Source organism: Clarias gariepinus, chromosome 21, assembly GCF_024256425.1.
Source record: "Clarias gariepinus isolate MV-2021 ecotype Netherlands chromosome 21, CGAR_prim_01v2, whole genome shotgun sequence".
NCBI lineage: Eukaryota > Metazoa > Chordata > Actinopteri > Siluriformes > Clariidae > Clarias > Clarias gariepinus.
The window spans coordinates 29,252,501-29,280,000 of NC_071120.1; the positions used below are offsets into that span (position 1 = coordinate 29,252,501).

The window sequence follows — 27,500 nt, forward strand, 5'->3', positions numbered from 1 at the left end:
TCAGGGTCCTGCACACAAACACACATTTATTACACTTAGGGGTGTGTGTGTGTGTGTGTGTGTGTGTGTGTGTGTGTGTGTGTGTGTGTGAGAGAGAGAGAGAGGGAGAGACACAGTGAGAGAGTGAGTACGTGAGTGAGACAGAAAAACAGAGAGAGAGCTTTTCCTCACCAGGTGATGTCCATGATGGATTTGTCAAACAAGTCATGAATGACCACCAGAGGGCGCTTCAGGGAGGTTAGCTGCGCACACACACACACCATTTAGAAATATATCCTGTAGTACATTACATGAGTGTTTACAGAACAGGAAGCCACCTGTGTGTGTGTGTGTGTGTGTGTGTGTGTGTGTGTGTGTTTGAAGGTAACGTTACCCAGACGGAGAGCGAGCGGTCTTTACTGCCCACGGCGCAGCAGCAGTAGGGATTAGTGGGTTTAGAGGAGCTTCCATTCCTCGGCTTCTTCTTAAAAATCTTGGGGTTAAACTTCTACACACACAGACACACACACACACACACACACACACACACACCATAGTGACTGTTAAAGTAAACTCGACCGCTCAGTCTCTTTACGAGGACGTGCAGCTGTAATAAAACCGTAAGCTCCTCCCTCACCACTACAGTCACGGCTTTCCGATGTCCCACAAAGTCCATGTTGGTCTTCCAGCCGTCTCGCTCGATGATCTGCGCCGTCGGACCCGAGTTGTTCATCGCGTGGGCCGAAACCAGGTACTGACCGTCGGGAGACCAGCTGAGACGGAGAACGTGAGTGGTTCCTCCACACTGGACACAGAGAGCAGAGGGTTCTCCAGTTTACTAACTCATGAAATCTTCACACTGTGGAAATGAGTGCAGAGGAACCCAAATACAGTCGCCAGCCTGAATGGGCGGAGCTTACGATCCCAGAGCACACATGAATTGGGAAAAACAGGGCATTTTGGTTGTGGGCAAAAAAAGTGTGTGTAAATGTCTATTTTTATAGTTTAAATCCTAAATATTCCCCCAAACACTTTAATTAAATTATGAATTCAGTTCATTACATTACCCTTAAAATAAAAAATAAATTAATTAAATAGAATGTAAAGGTAAACCTGTACACTATACAGTAATTTTTTTTCTTTTCAGTGTTTTTATTTGGTATAAGTAGCGTAAAAACATTAATAATTCAAAATCCCAAGCTGTGTTTCCTCTACGGTTCCTTTGTGTTCTATTTACAGTACTAAAAAAAATTATGATATTTTATATGAAGATTTAGCTGAATTTACATCAATATTTATGCTACAAAATGGGTAAATGATATTGTTCTTAATAGTTTAGTGTTAAAATTAATGAGATTATTATATATTGCCACGAAAAAAGCCATAATAAATAAATAAATCACGGAGGAGATATATATATATATATATATATATATATATATATATATATATATGTGTGTGTGTGTGTGTGTGTGTGTGTGTCTTTACCTCAGTGAAGGGTTTAGTGATGTTGGCCTCCAGCTGCCAGTCGATGGTCCTCCACACTTTCAGGCTGCGATCGTCTGCCTGAGACGCCACGTATTTCCCCACAGGATCCCACGATAAACCCTTCACCAGCCCGGAGTGTGCCGAGAGTGAGGTCACCATCTCTACACACACACACACACACACACACACACACGTACAGTTACTGCACCACCTCCCTCTGCCCCCCTCCCCCGTCCTCGACCTCATCATCATCATCACTCACCGGGGAATTTGCGTGCGTTCCAGATGACGATGGTGTTGTCGACACTGCAGGAGGCGAGCCAGACGTCATGAGGAGACCAGGCCACGTCCATCACGTCTGACACACACACACACACACACACATACCAGATTTATCTACAAGACTAAAGATTCCTTGTTGAACTGTATCCAGTAAATTGCTGATATATAATCACACACACACACACACACACACACACACACACACACACACACTACCTCCCGTATGGTTCCTCAGGATGGTCACACACCTCCACTGCTCCACATTGGCCAGTTTACTGCTCGACCCAAACACTGTACTCGGGCCTATAAACCTGAAACACACCTCAACTGTCAGGATTTATAGTTTGAGTGTGTGTGTGTGTGTGTGTGTGTGTGTGTGTGTGTATCTCACGTTGCTTTCTTCCACACCATGACGAGTTTATCGTCTCCTCCAGAGGCCAGACACTGACCGTTATTGGACCATCGCACACAGTTTACACACGCTGCAACACACACACCCACAAATGTATTATACACCTGTATCCAACACACACACAGACACACACACACACAGATCCTCTGTACCCAGGTGGTTGTCCATCTGACACAGTAACTTGGGAACGTTCTCGTTTTTCTCGTCCTCTTCTCGCAGGACCGGAGCCATGTTCCAGATCACCACCTTCCCAGAGTCCTCTCCTGTCAATCACACACACACATATTAAACACAGAGTACTGCGTGATTACATTATATCAGAGCGACTCCCACTAGTCCCCGACTCTGGGAGACAGCTGAGTGAGTGAGTGAAAGACTTTGACGGTAGTCTTCTTTTTTTTTTTTTTTTTTTTTACACCATGACGAGTTTGTCGTTTCCTCCTGAGACCAGATACTTTGTGTAAAGCTCCATACAAATAAAAACTAAAGTGTGTGTGTGTACCTTGGCCCCCGGTGGCAAACTTCGTCCCGTCTGGATGAATATCGACTGAAAATATCGGCTTTCCTGCAAAATAGAACGGGTTCAGTTATTAAATTCCTGTTGTGCATTTTTTAATGTGGCAAAGTAGGGCTGCAACAACTAATCAATAAAATAGATAATTATCGATAATTAAATTCGTTGTCAATGAATGCCGTTATCGATTAGTTGGGCTGCTCACGTCACTGAGGAGCGCGACCACAAGACGCACTAATATACACAGATACACAGCCGCTCGCGCAATGGAGGTTACAGAAGCGTCTGCAGGATAAAGCGCGCGCCCCGAGTCCTCCAAAGTGTAATAGCAATTCACATTTAACGCTTCTAAGAAGACGGTAACCTGCACGCTATGCAAGGCCGAGCTTTCATGGCATGTCATGCACAAACACTTAAAAAGAAAACGTGTTGGTGTTACGGATGGCGAAACGTCAGCAGGGTCAGTAAAACTTTATAGTTTAAGTTCTTTTGTTTAAACTGTTTGCTAACTTCAGGACAGTCGCGCTAGATCTGTTTACAGGCTACTCGCTATGTAGCATCACATTGCGCAATCACCTCATGAGCAATAGTGATTAGTTAAATGGCGCTACTTTAGATTAGCTTAATTTAAACGGTGTGAATAACAGTCAAATATTACATTTAGTGATTGTTGTGGTTTTCAGCGAACGCAAATAACAGCACATTTGTGACTATTAGCTTTTTGCATTTCTACAGTTTTTTATAGTCCACTACAAAGTTAACTTGTAATTAACTGTGGTTTTACTTATGCATACATAATTTTATTATACAAAATTACATTCTTTTAGCTGTTTATATCTTATTAACTGAATATATCAGTGTATTTTTTAAACTATATACACTGTATATTATATACTACATTTTATTTAAGGTTTAAAATGTCAAAATTAAAGATTATTAAACTCTACATGTGGCTTTCGCATTTTTAAAAGTTTCTTTTTATACATAAATAATACCCTGTTTTATGTTTTTTTTATAGTTATAAGCAAAATATCAAATTAAAGAAGTGGTTAGGTTTTATCCGATTAATCGAAAACATAATCGTCCAACTAATCGATTATCAAAATAATCCTTATTTTGGCAAAGTGACAACAGTCACTAAGTGACAACAGTACAAATAGTATTAACTGTACAAACACTGAAGCAACATGACAGTGACGCTGAAACTGAGTGTGTGTGCGCGCAACAGTTATAATCTATAATAGTGAGAGTAACTGAGCAGACCCTTAACCTGACAGACACGAGAGAATTGTGTGTGTGTGTGTGTCTGTGTGACACTGTATTGTGTACAGTCGTGGCCAAAAGTTTTGAAAATGACACAAATATTAGTTTTTTAAAGTTTGCTGCTAAACTGCTTTTAGATCTTTGTTTCAGTTGTTTCTGTGATGTACTGAAATATAATTACAAGCACTTCATACGTTTCAAAGGCTTTTATCGACAATTACAGGACATTTATGTAAAGAGTCAGTATTTGCAGTGTTGGCCCTTCTTTTTCAGGACCTCTGCAATTCGACTGGGCTCTCAATCAACTTCTGGGCCAAATCCTGACTGATAGCCACCCATTCTTTATAATCACTTCTTGGAGTTTGTCAGAATTAGTGGGTTTTTGTTTGTCTGGGTTTTGGGGCAAAATTGTGAGTGAGCCCACTCCCTTGGATGAGAAGGAACCCCACACATGAATGGTCTCAGGATGCTTTACTGTTGCCATGACACAGGACTGATGGTAGCGCTCACCTTTTCTTCTCCGGACAAGCCTTTTTCCAGATGCCCCAAACAATCGGGAAGAGGCTTCATCGGAGAATATGACTTTGCCCCAGTCCTCAGCGGTCCATTCACCAGACTTTCTGCAGAAGATCAATCTGTCCCTGATGTTTTTTGGAGAGAAGTGGCTTCTTTGCTGCCCTTCTTGACACCAGGCCATCTTCCAAAAGTCTTTGCCTTACTGTGCGCGCAGATGTGCTCACACCTGCCTGCTGCCATTCCTGAGCGAGCTCTGCACTGGTGGCACTCCGATCCCGCAGCTGAATCCTCTTTAGGAGACGATCCTGGCGCTTGCTGGACTTTATTGGACGCCCTGAAGCCTTCTTAACAAGAATTGAACCTCTTTCCTTGAAGTTCTTGATGATCCTATAAATTGTTGATTTAGGTGCAATCTTAGTAGCCACAATATCCTTGCCTGTGAAGCCATTTTTATGCAACACAATGAGGGCTGCACACGTTTCTTTGCAGGTCACCATGGTTAACAATGGAAGAACAATGATTTCAAGCATCACCCTCCTTTTAACATGTCAAGTGCCATTCTAACCCAATCAGCCTGACATAATGATCTCCAGCCTTGTGTTTGTCTCACCTGAGTTAACAAGACGATTACTGAAATGATCTCAGCAGGTCCTTTAATGACAGCAATGAAATGCAGTGGAAAGGTTTTTTTGGGATTAAGTTCATTTTCATGGCGAAGAAGGACTCTGCAATTCATCTGATCACTCGTCATAACATTCTGGAGTAGATGAAAATTGCTATTATAAAAACTTAAGCAGCAACTTTTTCAATTTCCAATATTTATGCAATTCGCAAAACTTTTGTCCACGACAGTAGACGAGATTCTCCAGTCCAGTTTATGTTTACAAACACAGATTGTTGTTATTTATAATGGAATCAATTATTATATAATTATTGTTGCTTTGGCAAAAAAGTTATTTTCTGTTAACATTCAGGAGAATAAAGTCCTTCTGAACTGTGTGTGTGTGTGTGTGTGAGAGAGAGAGGATGTTAAACACCAACTTTTATTGTTATTATTGTATATAAAGCTGAGTTCGGGGATCAGAAGTCCCGGTTTGACTTGAACACCCCTGTATACACATTATTCATTTAAACTCTGGCGCATGCGCAGTCAGAAGCGAGCGCTCCGAACCCCGAGTGACGTAGCGCGGTATTACTGAGTGTGTTTGTGTAAGAATGTGCGTGACGGTGCAGGATGAAGTGTGTGTGTGTGTGTGTGTGCGCAGCGCTATAACGCGTTATAAACAGAGTTGTGAGGTGATGTTACCATTGTGCGCCACCCAGCTCGGCTTCAGCAGCTTCATGTCGGAGCGCGCGGGCTTTACACACACACACACACACAGAGTCCGGTCCTGGAGATACGGAGTGTAAACCCCGCCACACTGCACCGCGGTACACACACACACACACACACACACACTGTCTCCTCACACTCCGGTCCTGCAGGTCCGAGTCACTCCATCTCTAAAGAAAAGCCGCCGCTCGAGCGTCCACAGGAACACCGGAAGTGTGTCCGTCTCATCCCGTACTCACCCGGAAACACAAACTAACGAACAATGGTTCCGCCTCCTCCTCCGTCCGCTTCTGTATCGTCACTCCCTCCATCAGGCCCCGCCCCCCCCCCTCTACATAGGAAATGTAGAGAAATGACAAGACAACTGCTCGTGACCTAAGAATAATATGAATAGGAAATAAATATAAGAACTAAAATAAAGGGTAAGTTTAATTAGGGAAGAATAAAATAAAAATATACAAATAAAAGTTAAAAATAAAATAACTGTACACAAAAATACACAATATAGAAAATAAATGAAGAATGTATGAAGAAATGTAAAACAATAAGAGCAGCCGAATAAATGGTAATAAAGGAATAGTTATGTCCATGGTTGTGCAATCCACTTATTAAAAGTGACTGATGCAGTGCAAATAAAGTGATTTATTTAAAGTGACTTGTGATGGAGTGATTTGATGACCACGAAGTGTAGTTGTGCAGTGACTAATAGTGTAAACGAATGTCCAGTGTGTGTGTAAAAACCATATGTGTGGGTCAGTACTGTGTGGTGGTGTGATTGTGATACCGTATCGCCTGCGAGGGGGACAACCTGGACAGGGGGACAATCCATCACAGAGCACACACACACACAACGGGCAATTTGTGAACAGCCATCAGCATAACCTACATGTCTTTGTACTGTGGGAGGAAACCGGAGGACCCGGAGGAAACCCACCAAGCACAGGGAGAACATGCAAACTCCATGCACACAGAGACGGGAATCGAACCCAGACCCTGAAGGTGCGAGACGACAGTGCTAACCACTACACCACCGCGCCACCTTCTGTAAACTCATTTCAATTAAAATGTTTCAATTAAAAGTTTTGTCTTAAAACCACTCCAGCGTGTTAAAATTCACTTATACCACTTCAGCGCTGTTATTTCAGCCAAAGTGAAAATATGAACTAATCCCAGTCAAAATATTCACTTTATCTTTTCTAATTAATATCTATTGGTGCAGGTGTTTGTTTACATTGAGACAGTAGCGCATTAGTAGATTATTTTACAGTAGATTATTAAATCCCACACATAACTGTTCATAACATCACTTTTACTCCACATTTAGATTCACTGATGGTGCAGATTAAACTTCAGACAGAGATCTAAGGAAAAGTCTAGACAGACAGTTCTGTGTGACGCTGAGACAGAATCTGGACAGACAGACAGACAAAAAAATTCTGGTCCTCCAGCATATGAAACATAAAGATATCATTGAAACAGTGAGTTTTGACAAATGTACTAATGTTTCTTTTATTTATACAAAGTTGTTCATCTGGGACAGGAAGAAAACATGAGCTGATTGACATCAGTACAGAAAAACCTTTGTTACCAGTTATAGAAACTGCATTTAATTAGCCGATTAGTTCAGTCTGGTGAGCTGGGATCTGAGAACACATTAAAAAGTGCAGGGCAGGGGTGTTCTCCAGGGCGAGGAACCAAACCCTTGCTGGTTCACACTGTGGCTGATCATCAGTCCGGCCTGGAGAACTGAATGTAACCCAACTTATAATAATAAATAAAATAATTTCAGGTATATATATAAAAAAAAACTTTCAGATTTCCAGTGTGAGTTTTATTTTTACATACAGTGCCAGTCAAAAGTTTGGACACACCCTCTATTTGAGTATTTTTGTTTAGTAATTTATTTTCTACATCCTATAATGATATTGGATTTTTTTCTAAACTATGAAATAACACATATGGAATTAGGTAATTAATTATTTAACTAATTAAGTAACAGTCGGTTGTTATTTTGAGACATGATGGTCATCTGTTCTGGAACAGTTCTTATAGGAACAGTATTATAATTAAGTGTGTTTGTAAAACCCATCGAGCTCCATGATGATGAAACTGTCTCTCATGAAGACCTTCCCAGGAGAACAAGACCAGAACTGAGCTCTGCTGCAGAGGAGAAGTTCATTTAGAGTCACCAGCCTCAGAAATCACCAATTAACAACCAGCAGCTCAGATTAGAGCCGTTATAAGATTAGATAAGATAAGATAAGATAAGATAAGATAAGATAAGATAAACCTTTATTAGTCCCACAATTGGGAAATTTGGACAGTACAAAGTTAAAAATTAAGAAACAACTTAATTTTAGCAGAATAAAGTCAAATAAAATAAAAATTAGGGGAAAAAAACAAATTACAAATACTAACAGTATAAATGTTACAATCTGGCTATAAAATATGGACATCTGTGTAATAAAAAATATTGACATAAATATATATTTAGACTAGAAGTAAACAAAGATGACTAAGTAATATGTTTGTACTCCATGAATATACAGTATGTATACATACAGAGAAATGTGAAGCTTTACAGAGCAGAAGGAGCAGATACACATCTCAATACCAACTGTTCAGAGAGATTAGTGTGTGTTTGGGATAATAAACGCCTTCAGGAGTGTTTTACAGTGTAGAGAGAAATAAACATCAGGAACGACCATAGGTGTACAAACTTTTGACTAGTAGTGTGTATACAGAACTTGTATGGAGCGTGTTTCTGTAACTTCCCATGTGTTTGACTAAACTGTTCAGGATTTGAGACATTTTATTTCAATCCATGATTTTTCTTTAAACCCAATTTGAACCTCAGAACATCAGATGTGTAGCATGCAGAGTCAGCTGAGTGGCCCCGGGTGCGCGCACACACACACACACACACACACACACACACAGATTACAGTATTAAAGCTGCTTCTCCTGCCAAGTCTTCACATGCTCGACTAATGTCTGCCAAATCACGGAGACTGAGATCATGACTGAATGTGACGGATCAGCAGGAGGGAGAACAAACGTGAGTGTGTTGCAGAGTGGCTGTGTGTGTGTGTGTGTGTGTGTGTGTGTTACAATATATTAAAACTTTAAGACATTATAGGTCATACACACACACACACACACACACACACACACACACGATCACATGAATGTTGAGCTGTTAAACCTCATTGAAGGAGCTGTTCATGATGACTAAAAGAGAAGCTACAGAGAAACAAACTTTACTGATAAAACCACAGAAGAAAGAGGTAGGATAATAATAATAATAATAATAATAATAATGAAGAGTAGAACCTTTGAAATATTGATCTGAATTTCAGAGTCTCATGGTTGTATCTGATGATCTGCTGTAGATCGAATCCGCCTGACTGTGGTCTGATCACACACTTCACTAGAATAGACTAGACACAGAAAATCTGACCTTTTGTACAGACGAGTTAACATAACACGGATAATATCACGCGTCCAGTAACGCTTAACCAGGGACTCGTGCAGACTCTCTAATATTAAACAGCTCAGACTTTATATACGCGTTATAGACATCTGCTTTAAGGGTTTACAATTCTAAACTCTGTTTATTTCCAATTAAAAATAAAAGAAATTTCAAATTTTAGGGCCTAAATCAGAACTTTGGATCCATGTGTGTGTGTGTGTGTGTGTGTGTGTGTTGTCAGGTTCCCAGTAAGACCCTGCTGATGGCGGTTTGGGCAGCAGGAATTGGAGGAAGTTTTCAATATGGTTACAATCTGTCTATCATAAATGCTCCAACCAAGGCAAGTGTGTGTGTGTGTGTGTGTGTGTGTGTGTGTGTGTGTGTGCTGTATTAAGGATATAATTAGTATCCACAGTAAGTGCAATCCTGTGTGTGTGTGTGTGTGTGTGTGTGTGTGTGTGTTCAGGACGTGCAGCTCTTTATTAATCAGACCTGGATGCAGCGTTATAACACACAGATCTCAGCAAACCTCCTCACACTGCTCTGGTCCTCCATCGTCTCCGTCTTCACCATCGGGGGTTTAGTGGGAGCTTTAGTTGGAGCCTCACTAGCCGTGCGCTATGGAAGGTGAGTCATAATCTCACACACACACACACACACACACACACACACACACACACACACACACACACACACACACACGCACAACATCACTGGATGATTTCTGGAGAGCCGAGACCAGAGAGGAGGATTATTTAGGTCTTGAGCCACCCTGGAGACGCCTGTCACATCTCTAACATCTAAGAGCAGGAAGTCATGAACATCTTCCAGAGTGAACAGCGACAGAATTGCATGAATATCCGTCCAGACGCAGACTTCAGGAAGTATTGCCTTTTCAGGAACATGAACTTATCAGGAACTCCACATCCATGAGTGAAGCTTCTCTCAGACTGACCATGTGGACTCCGGTCACATGACACATGTCCTAGCCTCTGGTCTAAATGAGTCTCACTCTGTACGTTTCTCAGGAAAGGAACGCTTCTGATCAACAACGCGTTTGCTGTGTTAGCGGCGGTGCTGATGGGCCTGAGTTCACTTACTTCTGCATTCGAACTGCTCATCGCCGGCCGTTTCATCTGTGGGATAAATGCAGGTGATAGAACACACACACACACACACACACACACACAAACCTGCACAGTGTAAATGATCTCAGGTTTGGACTTAGCCCTCACACAGGACCCCCCCTAACCCCAACCCCCCCCCCCCCCCTCCCTCCCCCCCAATTCCCTAATTCACACACATCCTCACAGCATAAACACAATATTACCCAGAATTCACCACGGCTTGACACCTGACTCACCTCCACAGATGGAGCAACACACACTGTGATGTAAAACTGCACAGTGCATACAGCAGTAGAGACGTGTGTGTGTGTGTGTGTGTGTGTGTGTGTGTAATTGACAGGTGTAGGGATCTGCGTCCAGCCGCTGTACCTAGGGGAGATCGCCCCCCGGGCTCTGCGTGGCGCCATGGCGATGGGAACGTCCCTTTTCCTCACAGGAGGGATTCTAACAGGACAAGTGATGGGACTGACGTCAGTGTCAGATTTATAATAAGAATATATCAGATCATAATGAATTCAGTAATAATCAGACACAGAGGATCAGCACCACACACACTGAGTGTTACGCTGCTTTTACACAACAGCTGTATACATTTTTAAACACAATAGGGCTCAATATTATTAGTGTTTTTGCTCCAACAACAAAAATACTTGTTATATATAATAGTTGTGAGTTGCCATGGTAACGCACAGACTCACCGAGTGTAGTAACGGTTTCAGTGTCATGATCTTCAGCTGACACAGACGGGTTTATACACTTATTATATCAAAAGAGAAAATTTACCAAAATGACTTTAATCTTGGTTTAAAGGGCATCTATTAGGCGAAATTCATTTTTTGATACTTTGTACGCAGACCAAAAAAATGATCTCTTCTTTGTTTCTTTTTCTAACTTTATCTACCGATGTGTCTGAGCACAATGTTGGAACAGAAGTGAGACCGAACAGACGTGCAGGATCTGAGTGTGATTTCAGCTCGTACACTAAAAGGCGTTTTGGAGACAAATGTTAACTTGTTTAAAAGGAGCATAATATTGGACCTGTCGACTGAAGGGGCGTGTCTAACACCTTCAAGTAGTTTTAGACTAGTGGTGGTTAAATGTTCAGAAATATCCCAGTTAACAATGCTTAAAGAAATGTCGACGTCTTCCATTTAAATTTATACTTAAGTAAAAGTCCAAAAAATACTTTACCTTTAAATGTACTTAAATATTAAAGTACTGAGATTATATTGTCTCACTGTAGCCTTTAAGTCATAGTAAAAGTGTCTCCATGTCTTTCTCTATCTCTATCTCTCTTTCTTTTAAATAGTATACACACACACACACACACACACACACACACAACCACAATTATGTGTAATAGTCCGCTTCACACTCCTAGTGATCCGAGTCCTGGACCCTCAGGTCAGTAATGTGATACTTCACGCTTTTAAGAAACTAAATCATTTAGTAACTTGTACACCAGAAACAGTATCTTACGACCAAACCTGTATATGATCAGAAGTCAGTGTGAGGATCTCAGAACGGCAGTCACATGTCAATGAAGACTCTCAGTTGTCTGCACATTGGGTCATGTGACTGCAGTCATGTGATCATTTTACTTAGTGAGCACTCTGGCAGCAGCACGTTGAATAAGAACATAAGAGGAATCTGACTTACTGAAGAAGCTCTAAGTGTCCTTCAGACATCAAAAAGAAAAGCTTTTAAGGTCAGAGAACGTTGATGGATTTCCTGCTTTAATAATCGGTGTAGTTAGACTGAGATACGCGTCCAAGGTCTTTCCCTAAAAGGATCGTTTCAGTTTTATCTTCCTGTAAATGCAGAGTCTTATTCCCTTTAGGCCTCCACACAGAGAGACAATATCTGGTCATCATCTCCACTCCAGGGACACTGAGTCTCTTCTTCTGCTGTCTGATCTGAACAAGAGGAAGCACGTAGAGTCCAGACCAAGACTGGAATCTCGTCAAACTTCACCTGTAATATCTGTGTTCTATAGCAGTGTGTGTGTGTGTGTGTGTGTGTGTGTGTGTGTGTGTGTGTGTGTCTTTAGTGAACTATTGGGTGGAGACTACTGGCCTCTTCTCTTCGTCTCTCCGTGTGTTCCTGCTGTTCTTCAGCTTGTTTTCTTGCCTCAGTGTCCTGAAAGTCCACGATATCTGCTGATCGACCGAGCCGAGGAAGCCGCATGCACCGCCGGTATCTCTGACTCTAAACACACACTGACTCTAAACACACACTGACGCTAAACACACACTGACGCTAAACACACACTGACCCTAAACACACACTGACGCTAAACACACACTGACCCTAAACACACACTGACGCTAAACACACACTGACGCTAAACACACACTGACTCTAAACACACACTGACTCTAAACACACACTGTAACCCTAAACACGCACTGACTCTAAACACACACTGACTCTACACACACACTGACGCTAAACACACACTGTAACCCTAAACACACACTGACCCTAAACACACACTGACTCTAAACACACACTGACTCTACACACACACTGACTCTAAACACACACTGACCCTAAACACACACTGACTCTAAACACACACTGACTCTACACACACACTGACCCTAAACACACACTGTAACCCTAAACACACACTGACCCTAAACACACACTGACGCTAAACACACACTGACGCTAAACACACACTGACTCTAAACACACACTGACTCTACACACACACTGACTCTAAACACACACTGACCCTAAACACACACTGACTCTAAACACACACTGACTCTACACACACACTGACTCTAAACACACACTGTAACCCTAAACACGCACTGATTTTAAACACACACTGATTTTAAACACACACTGTAACCCTAAACACACACTGACCCTAAACACACACTGACGCTAAACACACACTGACTCTACACACACACTGACTCTAAACACACACTGACCCTAAACACACACTGACTCTAAACACACACTGACTCTACACACACACTGACTCTAAACACACACTGACCCTAAACACACACTGACTCTAAACACACACTGACTCTACACACACACTGACTCTAAACACACACTGTAACCCTAAACACACACTGATTTTAAACACACACTGACTCTAAACACACACTGACTCTAAACACGCACTGATTTTAAACACACACTGTAACCCTAAACACACACTGACTTTAAACACACACTGACCCTAAACACACACTGACTCTAAACACACACTGTATCCCTAAACACACACTGACTCTAAACACACACTGACCCTAAACACACACTGACTCTAAACACACACTGTAACCCTAAACACGCACTGACTCTAAACACACACTGACTCTACACACACACTGACTCTAAACACACACTGATTTTAAACACACACTGACTCTAAACACACACTGACTCTAAACACACACTGACGCTAAACACACACTGACTCTAAACACACACTGACTCTAAACACACACTGTAACCCTAAACACGCACTGACTCTAAACACACACTGACTCTACACACACACTGACGCTAAACACACACTGTAACCCTAAACACACACTGACCCTAAACACACACTGACTCTAAACACACACTGACTCTACACACACACTGACTCTAAACACACACTGACCCTAAACACACACTGACTCTAAACACACACTGACCCTAAACACACACTGTAACCCTAAACACACACTGACCCTAAACACACACTGACGCTAAACACACACTGACGCTAAACACACACTAACTCTTAACACACACTGTAACCCTAAACACGCACTGACTCTAAACACACACTGACTCTACACACACACTGACGCTAAACACACACTGATTTTAAACACACACTGTAACCCTAAACACACACTGACCCTAAACACACACTGACGCTAAACACACACTGACTCTACACACACACTGACTCTAAACACACACTGACCCTAAACACGCACTGACTCTAAACACACACTGACTCTACACACACACTGACTCTAAACACACACTGACCCTAAACACACACTGACTCTAAACACACACTGACTCTACACACACACTGACTCTAAACACACACTGACCCTAAACACACACTGACTCTAAACACACACTGACTCTACACACACACTGACTCTAAACACACACTGTAACCCTAAACACGCACTGATTTTAAACACACACTGACTCTAAACACGCACTGATTTTAAACACACACTGTAACCCTAAACACACACTGACTCTAAACACACACTGACTCTACACACACACTGACTCTACACACACACTGAACCTAAACACACACTGACTCTAAACACACACTGTAACCCTAAACACACACTGACTCTAAACACACACTGGCTCTAAACACGCACTGATTTTAAACACACACTGACTCTAAACACACACTGACCCTAAACACACACTGACTCTAAACACACACTGTAACCCTAAACACACACTGACTCTAAACACACACTGACCCTAAACACACACTGACTCTAAACACACACTGTAACCCTAAACACGCACTGACTCTAAACACACACTGACTCTACACACACACTGACTCTAAACACACACTGACCCTAAACACACACTGACTCTAAACACACACTGACCCTAAACACACACTGTAACCCTAAACACACACTGACCCTAAACACACACTGACGCTAAACACACACTGACGCTAAACACACACTGACTCTTAACACACACTGTAACCCTAAACACGCACTGACTCTAAACACACACTGACTCAACACACACACTGACGCTAAACACACACTGATTTTAAACACACACTGTAACCCTAAACACACACTGACCCTAAACACACACTGACGCTAAACACACACTGACTCTACACACACACTGACTCTAAACACACACTGACCCTAAACACGCACTGACTCTAAACACACACTGACTCTACACACACACTGACTCTAAACACACACTGACCCTAAACACACACTGACTCTAAACACACACTGACTCTACACACACACTGACTCTAAACACACACTGACCCTAAACACACACTGACTCTAAACACACACTGACTCTACACACACACTGACTCTAAACACACACTGTAACCCTAAACACGCACTGATTTTAAACACACACTGACTCTAAACACACACTGACTCTAAACACGCACTGATTTTAAACACACACTGTAACCCTAAACACACACTGACTCTAAACACACACTGACTCTACACACACACTGACTCTACACACACACTGACCCTAAACACACACTGACTCTAAACACACACTGTAACCCTAAACACACACTGACTCTAAACACACACTGTAACCCTAAACACACACTGGCTCTAAACACGCACTGATTTTAAACACACACTGACTCTAAACACACACTGACCCTAAACACACACTGACTCTAAACACACACTGTAACCCTAAACACACACTGACTCTAAACACACACTGACCCTAAACACACACTGACTCTAAACACACACTGTAACCCTAAACACGCACTGACTCTAAACACACACTGACTCTACACACACACTGACTCTAAACACACACTGATTTTAAACACACACTGACTCTAAACACACACTGACTCTAAACACGCACTGACTCTAAACACACACTGACCCTAAACACACACTGACTCTAAACACGCACTGACTCTAAACACACACTGACTCTACACACACACTGACTCTAAACACACACTGACTCTAAACACACACTGACTCTAAACACACACTGTAACCCTAAACACACACTGACTCTAAACACACACTGACCCTAAACACACACTGACTCTAAACACACACTGTAACCCTAAACACACACTGACTCTAAACACACACTGACTCTAAACACACACTGTAACCCTAAACACACACTGACTCTAAACACACACTGGCTCTAAACACGCACTGATTTTAAACACACACTGTAACCCTAAACACACACTGACTCTAAACACACACTGACCCTAAACACACACTGACTCTAAACACACACTGTAACCCTAAACACACACTGACTCTAAACACACACTGGCTCTAAACACGCACTGATTTTAAACACACACTGTAACCCTAAACACACACTGACTCTAAACACACACTGACCCTAAACACACACTGACTCTAAACACACACTGACCCTAAACACACACTGACTCTAAACACACACTGTAACCCTAAACACACACTGACTCTAAACACACACTGACCCTAAACACACACTGACTCTAAACACACACTGTAACCCTAAACACGCACTGACTCTAAACACACACTGACCCTAAACACACACTGACACTAAACACACACTGTAACCCTAAACACACACTGACTCTAAACACACACTGACTCTTTGTAGTAAAGTGATCACATGTCCACTAGATGACAGTAGTGAGTAACACCAAGGATAGGCATGTTAACAATAGAGCTGAGAGCAAGCGGGTGAATGAGAGAAGCAGAAAGGGTGTGTGATTAGTTTTCCTTGTGATAACATTTCCATGCTGTGATGTTTGTCAATAAAGACAGAATTTACAGAACTGTCGGCTTGGAGTTACTACATATGGTGACGAGGATAAAAACAAATGAGTGAGAAGATCATTAAACGGATTAATTTAATTTAAAAAAGAATCAAAATGAATTTAAAAAGCATGGCAAGTTTGATAGGCAACATGGTACAATTCAATAGCCAGGACAAATCATGGGAAGAATATTGTGAGGTTCTACAAACCTTCTTTAATGCAAATGGAATTACAGAAGCAGACAAAAAGACGGCTATTTTGTGTGAGTGCAGTGGGGAGTCAGACATACAGTTTGATACGGAATTTATTAAGCCCTATCAGACTTGGTCAAAAAACATATAATGAACTCAGGAACATCCAAATCCAAATGAAATCGTCCAACTGTTCAACTCCAAGTCCAGGAAGCCAGAAGAAACAGTGTTGGATTAAAAACACTTCACAGTTAAAGGGTGGGGAAAGAAAGAAGACACAAACAAAAAAACAGGGCCAAAGGGCACATCATATTAGTGTCAGGGAGAAAAAAGATTCGGAAGAGGAAGTGTTTTTCTTCAACATCAAAGATACGGTGATTTCAAAAGTAGCACCCTAACCATTACATTGACAGTAAATGGGCCAGAGACACAGTTTGAGGTGGACACAGGTTGTGGGGTAGCCATAATGAATGAACCGGACTTTAAAAAACTGGGGACTATTCAAGAACAGCCAGAGCTTCAGAAGTGCCCCATTAAGCTGAAAACTTAGACTGGACAAAAGGTGGAGATACTGGGTTCAGGTAGAGTTGCTGTTAAATACAGGGAAATGGTAAAGGACTTTCCTCTAGTAGTAGCATCAGGCACTGGACCAAATTTACTTGGGCGAGGGTGGATAACAGAACAGGAATGAAGATGGAATGGAGATCAGTAAATCATATGGTGGGTGCAAATGGACAGACATTGGAAGATGTACTTAGACAATATGAGGAGGTGTTTAAAAAAGGAACTGGGCAAACTGAAAAGACACCAACAAAGATCTACATGGATAAAAATGTAACACCACGATTTTTTAAACCAAGACCGGTTCCATACGCCATGAGAGCAAAAGTAGAGGCTGAGCTGGAACGTTTACAGAGAGAGTTCCAAAACTGCTCCAATAGTGTCAGTGCTCAAACCAGATAACTCTGTGAGATTGTGTGGAGATTACAAATGGACTGTAAGTAGAGTGTCAAAAATTGAGCAGTGGCTGATCCCCAGAATAGATGACTTGTTTGCAAACTTGTCAGGGCAGAGAAATTTACTAAACTAGATCTAAGCCATGCTTATCACCAAATTGCTCTAGATAAGGAATCGAAGAAGTATGTGACAGTGAACACACACAAGGGCCTATTCACTTACAAGGTTCTGCCTTTTGGGGTCTCTTCATGTCCTGCTATATTTCAGCGCACAATAGAGGGAGTTCTGCAAGGCATCCCATATGTGGCCATATACCTGGATGACATATTAATAACAGGCCAGGAGCATTTAGAGACATTGGGAGTGGTGCTGCACAGACTGCAGAGTAGCCTGTGACTAAAGAGGAGCACATGCACCTTCATGGGAGGTGAAGTAACATTCCTAGGTCACAAAGTTGACTCTGCAGGTTACATCCTATATCTGAGAAGGTAAGAGCCATTGAAAATGTACCAACGCCTTCAAATGTAACAGAGCTCAAGGCTTATTTGGGACTTATAAATTATAAATTATTATAATAAGTTTCTGCCTAACCTAGCAACTGTTTTAGCTCCTCTACATAAATTGTTGTGTAAGGACACAAAGTGGACATGGGGCAAAGAGCAAGATGCTATACAAATAAAATTGAATTGAATTGAATTGCAATGCCTCACCATATGGTGTGGGAGCAGTGCTATCACACAAAAAGCCAAATGGTGAAGGGAGACCAATAGGTTTCATGTCCCGCACTCTAAGTAAAGCAGAGCGAAATTACTCACAACTGGACAAAGAAATTCAGAGGTTCCACAAGTACATTTATGGTCGGAGATTTACCATCATAACGGACCATAAACCTCTGTTGTCTTTGTTTAATGAATTGAAAGCATTGCCCCAGATGGCCTCTTTCCAAATCCAGAGGTGGGCGGTGACCCTGCAGGCATATGAATATGAGATAATATACAAACCAGGCACCATGAAAATGCAGATGCTTTCAGTAGGCTGCCTTTACCTGAGAGACTTATGACAGAGGAAACAGAGGAGAGAGTGCTCATGCTGGAGAATGCAGACATAACCCTAGTGACGGCAAAGCAAGTGCGGGCATGGACAAAGAAAGATTTAGTTCTGACTAGAGTTAGAGAGATGATACAGAAAGGGTGGCCACAAGAATTGGAAGGAGTTGAGTGTGGGCCATACAATGTGAGGAAGCACAAACTGAGTGTACAGAATGGGTGTGTGTAATGGGGAGCACGAGTCATTGTACCCAGACCAGGACAAAAAGATGTGCTTCAACAATTACATCAGTGTCATCCTGGGGAGTCCTGGTTAAAGCTAGATCGGGATGTGGAGAACAGGGTAAAAATGTGTAACACGTGCCAGGAGCAGAGGCAGAATCCAGCAGTGGCCCCACTTCATCCCTGGAACTGGCCAGACAGGACATGGACAAGGTTGCATGTGGATAATGCGGGGCCATTCATGGGAAAAATGTTTTTTATCCACCATTTACCTTTCACCTCCTGCAATGGCTTAGCAGAAATTGCGGTAAAGACTTTTAAGGAGATGTTGAGAAAATGTCCAGTTAATTAGATGTCCAGAGGTGTAATTAGTCCAAGTATTAAAGAAACAGATGCATCTTGAGTCGTTGTTTAAAGACCGTTGAAGACCCTTTTGTACAGACATCTAGAGGAACAATGCTGGAAACACATGCTGCCTCTAAACAAACACTGACTCTAAACACATGCTGCCTCTAAACAAACACTGAGTCTAAACACATGCTGCCTCTAAACAAACACTGACTCTAAACACATGCTGCCTATAAACAAACACTGACTCTAAACACATGCTGCCTCTAAACAAACACTGAGTCTAAACACATGCTGCCTATAAACAAACACTGACTCTAAACACATGCTGCCTATAAACAAACACTGACTTTAAACACACACTGTCTCTAATTACACACCGACCCTAAGCATACACACACATCTGAATCCAATTCCTCTGGTGTGTGTGTGTGTGTGTGTGTGTGTGTGTGTGTGTGTGTGTGTGTGTGTTCGTTCAGCTCTGAGGTGGCTCCATGGTGCAGAACATTTCCAGGTTGAGATGGAGGACATGCAGCGAGAGCGGATCAGTGCTGAAGCCAAAAAGCCCTGGCAGGTTTTTACTGAGCGCGGAACTCGCTGGCCGATCTTCATCAGCATCATCATCTGCACAGCGCAGCAGCTCAGTGGCATCAATGCTGTACAACCCACACACACACACACACACACACACACTGAACAATACATATTGCTTTTTACCCCCAGCTTTTCACATGTATGTATATAATGTGTGTAACCCCAGCGTCGCTCTGTTAGATTTATTTCTACGCAGAATACGTCTTCAGTGAAGCTCGAATCCCGGCTAAAAATATTCCTTATGTCACGGTGGGAACCGGAGCGTGCGAGTGTATAACAGCGCTGACGTGTGTAAGTCACAAACACACAATGACTCAAACAAAACATACAACCGTTTAAACAGAATCTAAATGTAGTCAAAATGTTTCTGTTTATTTTTCAATTTAACATTATTTTTTTAATTAGAAGCAGCAGCTTGATTAAAATATAGAAATATTTATATTTAGTTTTAGTTAAGTTTTTATTCATTCCTTTAACGCTTTGTGTAAAATCTGATGATCCATTTTCGATCGAACTTGTTCGAGTGTCACGCTTCAGTAGAAGAAATTAGACAGGAGGAAAATCTGAACTTTTGTACAAAAGAGTAAACATAGTTAATATTACACATCACCTGATGTGTAATAGATTTAACTAGTAACCTGTGAAATCTTAAATATTAACTACTTAAAATGCTAAACATTTAGTTTCCTTACACACACATGGATTAATTTGTTTGTACCCTTCCATGGAAAAACCCACAATAGTCACTGAAATAACTTGAAGCTGACAAGAGTAATAATAAATAATAAATAATAATGTAATGAACATCAACTAATTTGCAAAAAGCAAAAGCAACATCTGATTTTCATTCTTTGATACAACTTGAAAATATCATTTAAAAACAATTTGACCATAGTGAGATGTTAAACTTGGCCTCACTGTGGCGCTGCACCTCCAGGGTCAGTGTGTTGCTGAGACATATAACTGTGTGTCATCAGCATAAAGTGGAAACTAATACAAAATATACTTACAAATATACCATACTTACAAATTATGTTGCCTGGAGGAAACATTTCAAGAGTGTAAACAGAGTCCATATTACACTTCCACTTACATTACATAACTATTAACCTGCAGAATCCTAAATATTCTTCTTCTTCTTTGTCTTTGGGCTGTTCCCTTTCAGGGGTCGCCACAGCGAATCATCTGCCTCCATCTAACCCTATCCTCTGCATCCTCTTCTCTCACACCAACTAACTTCATGTCCTCTTTCACTGCATCCATAAATCTATTCAATTCAATTCAATTCAATTTTATTTGTATAGCGCTTTTAGCAATTTTCATTGCCGCAAAGCAGCTTTACACAGACAAAAGAATTATTTAAGTTTGTATGAAATGTGAATTTGTATGAATCAAAATGGTCAGTTTGTCCCTGGTGAGCAAGCCGAGGGCGACAGTGGCAAGGAAAAACTCCCTGAGATGGTAATAGGAAGAAACCTTGAGAGGAACCAGACTCAACAGGGAACCCATCCTCATCTGGGTGAAACAGAAAGCAGTAAATGATCTGCATTTATACAGTGTGTAGGGTGGGAGGCAGTTCAGCTATAATAGCTGATGTTAATTGATGTTAATATGGAGTCCAGGTAGTTATTGAAGACCCAGGTAGACTTGTAAGAAGTTCCAGTCATGAACTATCAAACTGTCAAGTCCCCAGAGAAACAGTTGCCAACACCAGTCAAGGCCAGAACCATTTTCTAGGTGGAGAGAATCATTCCCAGACACCAGACGCATCCCAGAGAGACACACGGGGCATCCATGTGACGAGATCTTCAGCCAGAAGCGGGGCACCAGGATGGGTCAGACAGGTCCGGAGGGCAGAGGGAGTCTGGATCACTGGCAGCTCAGGAACGACATGTGTAGCTCGACAGAGAGAGAGAGAAAGAGTGAAAGGGGGGGACAGGAGGAGAGAGGAAAAAGAAAGAGGGGGGGAAAGAGAAGAAGAGGAGAGATGGCAGTTAGGTATGGTCACAGTCACACAATGTATAATGTGAATGTATATTAACTGTAGAGTGCAAGCAGAGACTCCGGCAGGACTAACTATGACAGCATAACTAAAAGGGAGAGCCAGAAGGAAACACAAACATGAGGGCTTCCTGACATGTAAAGCAAACAATCACCTCACCGTCAGCAAACCTGAGTGATCAATGAGAGTGAGGAAGACAGCATCCAAACATGCCAGTTCACCATAATACTCTACGTCCATGAGTCCCCCAGATCTGCTCCTTTACCTAAGGCTAATCTATTTATAAAAATGCTTGGCTAAATAAATAGGTTTTTAGCCTGGACTTAAACACTGAGACTGTGTCTGAGTCCTGAACACTATTTGGAAGACTATTCCATAACTTTGGGGTTTGTAAGAAAAAGCTCTGCCCCCAGCTGTATTTTTCATAATACGCGGTACTGACAAGCAGCCTGCATCCTTTGATCGAAGTAGGCGTGGCGGATCGTAAGACACTAGCAGTTCACTCCGGTACTGCGGCGCGAGACCATTTAATGCTTTATATGTCAAGAGTAGTATTTTAAAATCAATGCGAAATTTCACAGGGAGCCAATGGAGTGAAGATAAGATAGGGGTGATGTGCTCATATCTTCTGGTTCTAGTGAGGACTCTCGCTGCTGCATTCTGGACTAGCTGAAGCTTATTTATGCATCTAGCTGAACAACCAGACAGTAAGGCATTACAATAGTCCAACCTAGACGTGATAAAAGCATGAACTAGTTTTTCTGCATCGTTTAGCGACAATAAATTTCTTATCCTGGCAATATTTCTGAGGTGAAAGAATGCTATCCTGGTAATATTATCTACATGTGCTTCAAATGAAAGGCTGGAATCAATAATCACACCAAGGTCTTTCACCGTTGCATTTGATGGAACAGAAAGGCCATCTAAAGTTACGGTGTGATCTACAATAACAGCATAACAATGAAAACTAATACCATGCTTACGGATTATGTTGCCCAGAGGAAGCATGTAAAGGGAAAAAAGCAGTGGACCTAATACTGAACCCTGCGGAACGCCAAACTCCACTAGAGAACATTCAGAATAATCACCATTTAAGTCTACATACTGATAACGATGGGTCAGATAGGATCTGAGCCAGGAGAGGGCTGTACCCTTAATTCCTACTACATTTTCTAATCTGTAAAGAAGAATAGCGTGATCAACGGTGTCAAAAGCTGCACTGAGGTCAAGTAATACAAGCATAGTTACACAACCCTGATCAGAGGCCAATAGAATGTCATTTACTACTTTAACGAGCGCTGTCTCTGTACTGTGATGAGGCCTAAATCCTGACTGATACAGTTCATGTATGCCATTTCTATGTATATATGAGCATAGCTGCTCCGCTACTATCTTTTCCAGAATCTTAGAGATAAAGGGGAGGTTTGATATTGGTCTGTAACTGGACAGCTGACAGGGGTCGAGGTCAGGTTTCTTAATTATTGGTTTGATAACTGCTAATTTAAAAGATTTTGGAACATAACCAATGCTGAGTGAAGAATTAATTATTCTCAACAGGGGTTCTGTTATTGCTGGTACTATCTGTTTAAGAAAATGTGTCGGTACAGGATCTAATATACAGGTTGATGAATTTGAAGAAGAGATGAGTGAAATTAGTTCATTCTCTTCAAGGGGAGTAAAGTATTCTAGGTTCTGATCTGACATGGCTAGATTAACATCTGCATCAATTACATTGTTCGGTTTCAAAACCTCAATTTTATGCCTAATATTTACAATTTTATTATTAAAAAAGTTCATGAAGTCCTCACTATTGCATGATGTTGTTGTGGAGATTTCTGCAGTAGTCTTATTTCTGGTTAATTTGGCTACAGCATTAAATAAGAATCTAGGATTATTTTTGTTATTTTTTTATAAGAGTGGAGAGATATGTTGATCTAGCTACACTAAGAGCTTTTCTATAGTTCAGGATGCTCTCCTTCCATGCTATTTAAAATACTAGTAATTTAGTTTGACGCCATTTACGTTCTAATTTCCGAGCGGTCTGTTTTAAAGTGCGCGTGTGATCGTTATACCAGGGAGCAAGTTTCTTATCTCTAATAATTTTTCTTTTAACTGGAGCTACATTATCTAAGGTATAGCGAAATGTTTACTCTAAATATTCAGTCGCCTGATCGAGTTCTGTGGGGTCAGACGGTGATCTAATCGTAGTTGGGAACTCTGGGAGATTACTGATAAAACTCTGTTTGGTAGTTGATGTGAATGTACGTTTTATACGGTAGCGCGGCGCTGTGTGTACATTATTATTGTGACACACTTGAATTGAGACAAGATAGTGATCTGAGATAACTTCAGATAGTGGTATTGTGAATAAATTTCTTATACTTAATCCAAATAATATTATTAAATCTAAAGTGTGACCTGCTTTATGAGTGGGTCCTACTACACACTGATTTACTCCTACTGAGTCCAGTATGGACATAAATGCTGTTCTCAGAGGGTCTTCTGGGTTTTCAAAATGAATATTAAAATCTCCAGCAATTAACACTTTGTCTACAGAAACGATTAGGTTTGAAAGGAAATCTGCAAATTCACTAAGAAATTCAGAGTACGGCCCTGGAGGTCTGTAAATGACAATTAGCGGGATCGACTGAGCTGACTTAATATAGTTAAATACACTTATGTTACTATAAAGAATTTCAAATGAATTAAATTTGTGTCCGTGTTTTTGTACAATAGTCAAGTTATCATTGTAAATAACTGCGACGCCTCCTCCTCTACCAGTTAACCGAGGCTGGTGTATGTAGCTGTATCTCCTCTTTGGTCTTCCTCTAGACCTCCAGCCTGGCAGTTCCAACCTCAGCATCCTTCTACCGATATATTTACCATCTCTCCTCTGAACATGTCCAAACCACCTCAATCTGGCCTCTCTGACTTTATCTCCAAAACATCTAACGTGGGTTGTCCCTCTGATGAACTCATTCTTGATCCTATCCATCCTTGTCACTCCCAAAGAGAACCTCAACATCTTCAGCTCTGCCACCTCCGACTCTGCCTCCTGTCTTTTCTTCAGTGCCACTGTCTCTAAGCCGTAGAGCATCGCTGGTCTCACCACTGTCCTGTACACCTTTCCTTTCATTCTCGCTGATACTCTTTGGACCGTTGACCCTAAGTACTTAAAGTTCTGCACCTTCTTTACCTCTGCTCCCTGTAGCCTTACCGTTCCTTTTGGGTTCCTCTCATTCACACACATGTATTCCGTCTTACTGCGGCTAACCTTCATTCCTCTGCTTTCCAGAGCATACCTCCATCTCTCTAGATTTTCCTCCACCTGTTCCCTGCTCTCGCTACAAAGCACAATGTCATCTGCAAACATCATAGTCCATAGAGACTTCTGTCTAACCTCATCTGTCATCCTGTCCATCACCAGAGCAAACAATAAGGGGCTTAGAGCCGATCCTTGATGCAGACCCACCTCCACCTTGAACTCTTCTGTCACACCTACAGCACATCTCACCACTGTCTTAGCGCTCTCATACATGTCCTGCACCACTCTAACATACAGGTCCTTCTCAAAAAATTAGCATATTGTGATAAAGTTCATTATTTTCTGTAATGTACTGATAAACATTAGACTTTCATAAATTTTAGATTCATTACACACAATTGAAGTAGTTCAAGCCTTTTATTTATTTCAATATTGATGATTTTGGCATGCAGCTCATGAAAACCCAAAATTCCTATCTCAAAAAATTTGCACATCATAAAAAGGTTCTCTAAACGAGCTATTAACCTAATCATCTGAATCAACTAATTAACTCTAAACACCTGCAAAAGATTCCTGAGGCTTTTAAAAACTAACAGCCTGGTTCATTACTCAAAACCGCAATCATGGGTAAGACTGACGACCTGACTGCTGTCCAGAAGGCCATCATTGACACCCTCAAGCAAGAGGGTGAGACACAGAAAGAAATTTCTGAATGAATAGGCTGTTCCCAGAGTGCTGTATCAAGGCACCTCAGTGGGAAGTCTGTGGGAAGGAAAAAGTGCGGCAGAAAACGCTGCACAACGAAAAGAGGTGACCTGACCCCGAGGAAGATTGTGTAGAAGGACCGATTCCAGACCTTGGGGGACCTGCGGAAGCAGTGGACTGAGTCTGGAGTAGAAACATCCAGAGCCACCGTGTACAGGCGTGTGCAGGAAATGGGCTACAGGTGCCGCATTCCCCAGGTCAAGCCACTTTTGAACCAGAAACAGCGGCAGAAGCGCCTGACCTGGGCTACAGAGAAGCAGCACTGGACTGTTGCTCAGTGGTCCAAAGTACTTTTTTCGGATGAAAGTAAATTTTGCATGTCATTCGGAAATCAAGGTGCCAGAGTCTGGAGGAAGACTGGGGAGAGGGAAATGCCAAAATGCCTGAAGTCCAGTGTCAAGTACCCACAGTCAGTGATGGTCTGGGGTGCCATGTCAGCTGCTGGTGTTGGTCCACTGTGTTTTATCAAGGGCAGGGTCAATGCAGCTAGCTATCAGGCTGATTGCCTCCATGCCACGCCGCATTGAAGCAGTCATTTCTGCAAAAGGATTCCCGACCAAGTATTGAGTGCATAACTGAACATAATTATTTGAAGGTTGACTTTTTTTGTATTAAAAACACTTTTCTTTTATTGGTCGGATGAAATATGCAAATTTTTTTAGATAGGAATTTTGGGTTTTTATGAGCTGTATGCCAAAATCATCAATATTAAAACAATTAAAAGGCTTGAACTACTTCAGTTGTGTGTAATGAATCTAAAATATATGAAAGTCTAATGTTTATCAGTACATTACAGAAAATAATGAACTTTATCACAATATGCTAATTTTTTGAGAAGGACCTGTACTTCTCTGACACTCCAGACTTCCTAATACAACACCACAGCTCCTCTCTCAGCACCCTGTCGTACGCCTTCTCTAGGGTTAGAGAAATATTAATTACTTGATTTTTATTACTTGATGTTGATTAAATTATTATTTAGTCAGTTTCAAATTATTTTAGACTCTTTTGTTTTTTGTTTAGCAGATGGAACTAATTTTGCAGGCTCATATTTTTGGACCCTCATTGTGTGTGTGTGTGTGTGTGTGTGTGTGTGTGTGTGTGTGTTATCAGACGTTGCTGATAGAGCGTTTGGGAAGGCGAGCCCTGATCATTGGAGGGTACTCTCTCATGTCCT

At 41.5% G+C, this 27,500-nt stretch overlaps 2 protein-coding genes across 3 annotated transcripts in view; one reads left to right on the top strand and one right to left on the bottom strand.

The window, feature by feature from the left end:
- Positions 1–6,013, bottom strand: part of LOC128509681 (protein HIRA) — a 13,098-nt gene extending 7,085 nt beyond the window's left edge. Inside the window, exons 1-11 of one of the 2 annotated variants that reach the window (XM_053481506.1) lie at positions 5,761–6,013; positions 2,664–2,726; positions 2,314–2,424; positions 2,141–2,231; positions 1,966–2,060; positions 1,730–1,825; positions 1,468–1,628; positions 617–784; positions 374–487; positions 172–242; positions 1–8 (exon numbers count right to left, since the gene is read on the bottom strand). The exon at positions 1–8 is cut by the window's left edge and continues 98 nt beyond it. In XM_053481506.1, the coding sequence (XP_053337481.1) occupies positions 1–8; positions 172–242; positions 374–487; positions 617–784; positions 1,468–1,628; positions 1,730–1,825; positions 1,966–2,060; positions 2,141–2,231; positions 2,314–2,424; positions 2,664–2,726; positions 5,761–5,797 (1,015 nt within the window). In that variant the 5' untranslated portion in view covers positions 5,798–6,013. Of the gene's footprint in view, positions 9–171; positions 243–373; positions 488–616; positions 785–1,467; positions 1,629–1,729; positions 1,826–1,962; positions 2,061–2,140; positions 2,232–2,313; positions 2,425–2,663; positions 2,727–5,760 lie in introns of both variants that reach the window. The other variant, XM_053481505.1, reaches the window with a different exon arrangement.
- Positions 6,014–8,714: 2,701 nt separating this feature from the next.
- Positions 8,715–27,500, top strand: part of slc2a11b (solute carrier family 2 member 11b) — a 20,468-nt gene continuing 1,682 nt past the window's right edge. Inside the window, exons 1-9 of the mRNA XM_053480870.1 lie at positions 8,715–8,845; positions 9,501–9,599; positions 9,726–9,886; positions 10,288–10,412; positions 10,727–10,856; positions 12,437–12,582; positions 20,177–20,355; positions 20,472–20,582; positions 27,437–27,500. The exon at positions 27,437–27,500 is cut by the window's right edge and continues 38 nt beyond it. Of these exons, the coding sequence (XP_053336845.1) occupies positions 8,807–8,845; positions 9,501–9,599; positions 9,726–9,886; positions 10,288–10,412; positions 10,727–10,856; positions 12,437–12,582; positions 20,177–20,355; positions 20,472–20,582; positions 27,437–27,500 (1,054 nt within the window). The 5' untranslated portion in view covers positions 8,715–8,806. The remainder of the gene's footprint in view (positions 8,846–9,500; positions 9,600–9,725; positions 9,887–10,287; positions 10,413–10,726; positions 10,857–12,436; positions 12,583–20,176; positions 20,356–20,471; positions 20,583–27,436) is intronic.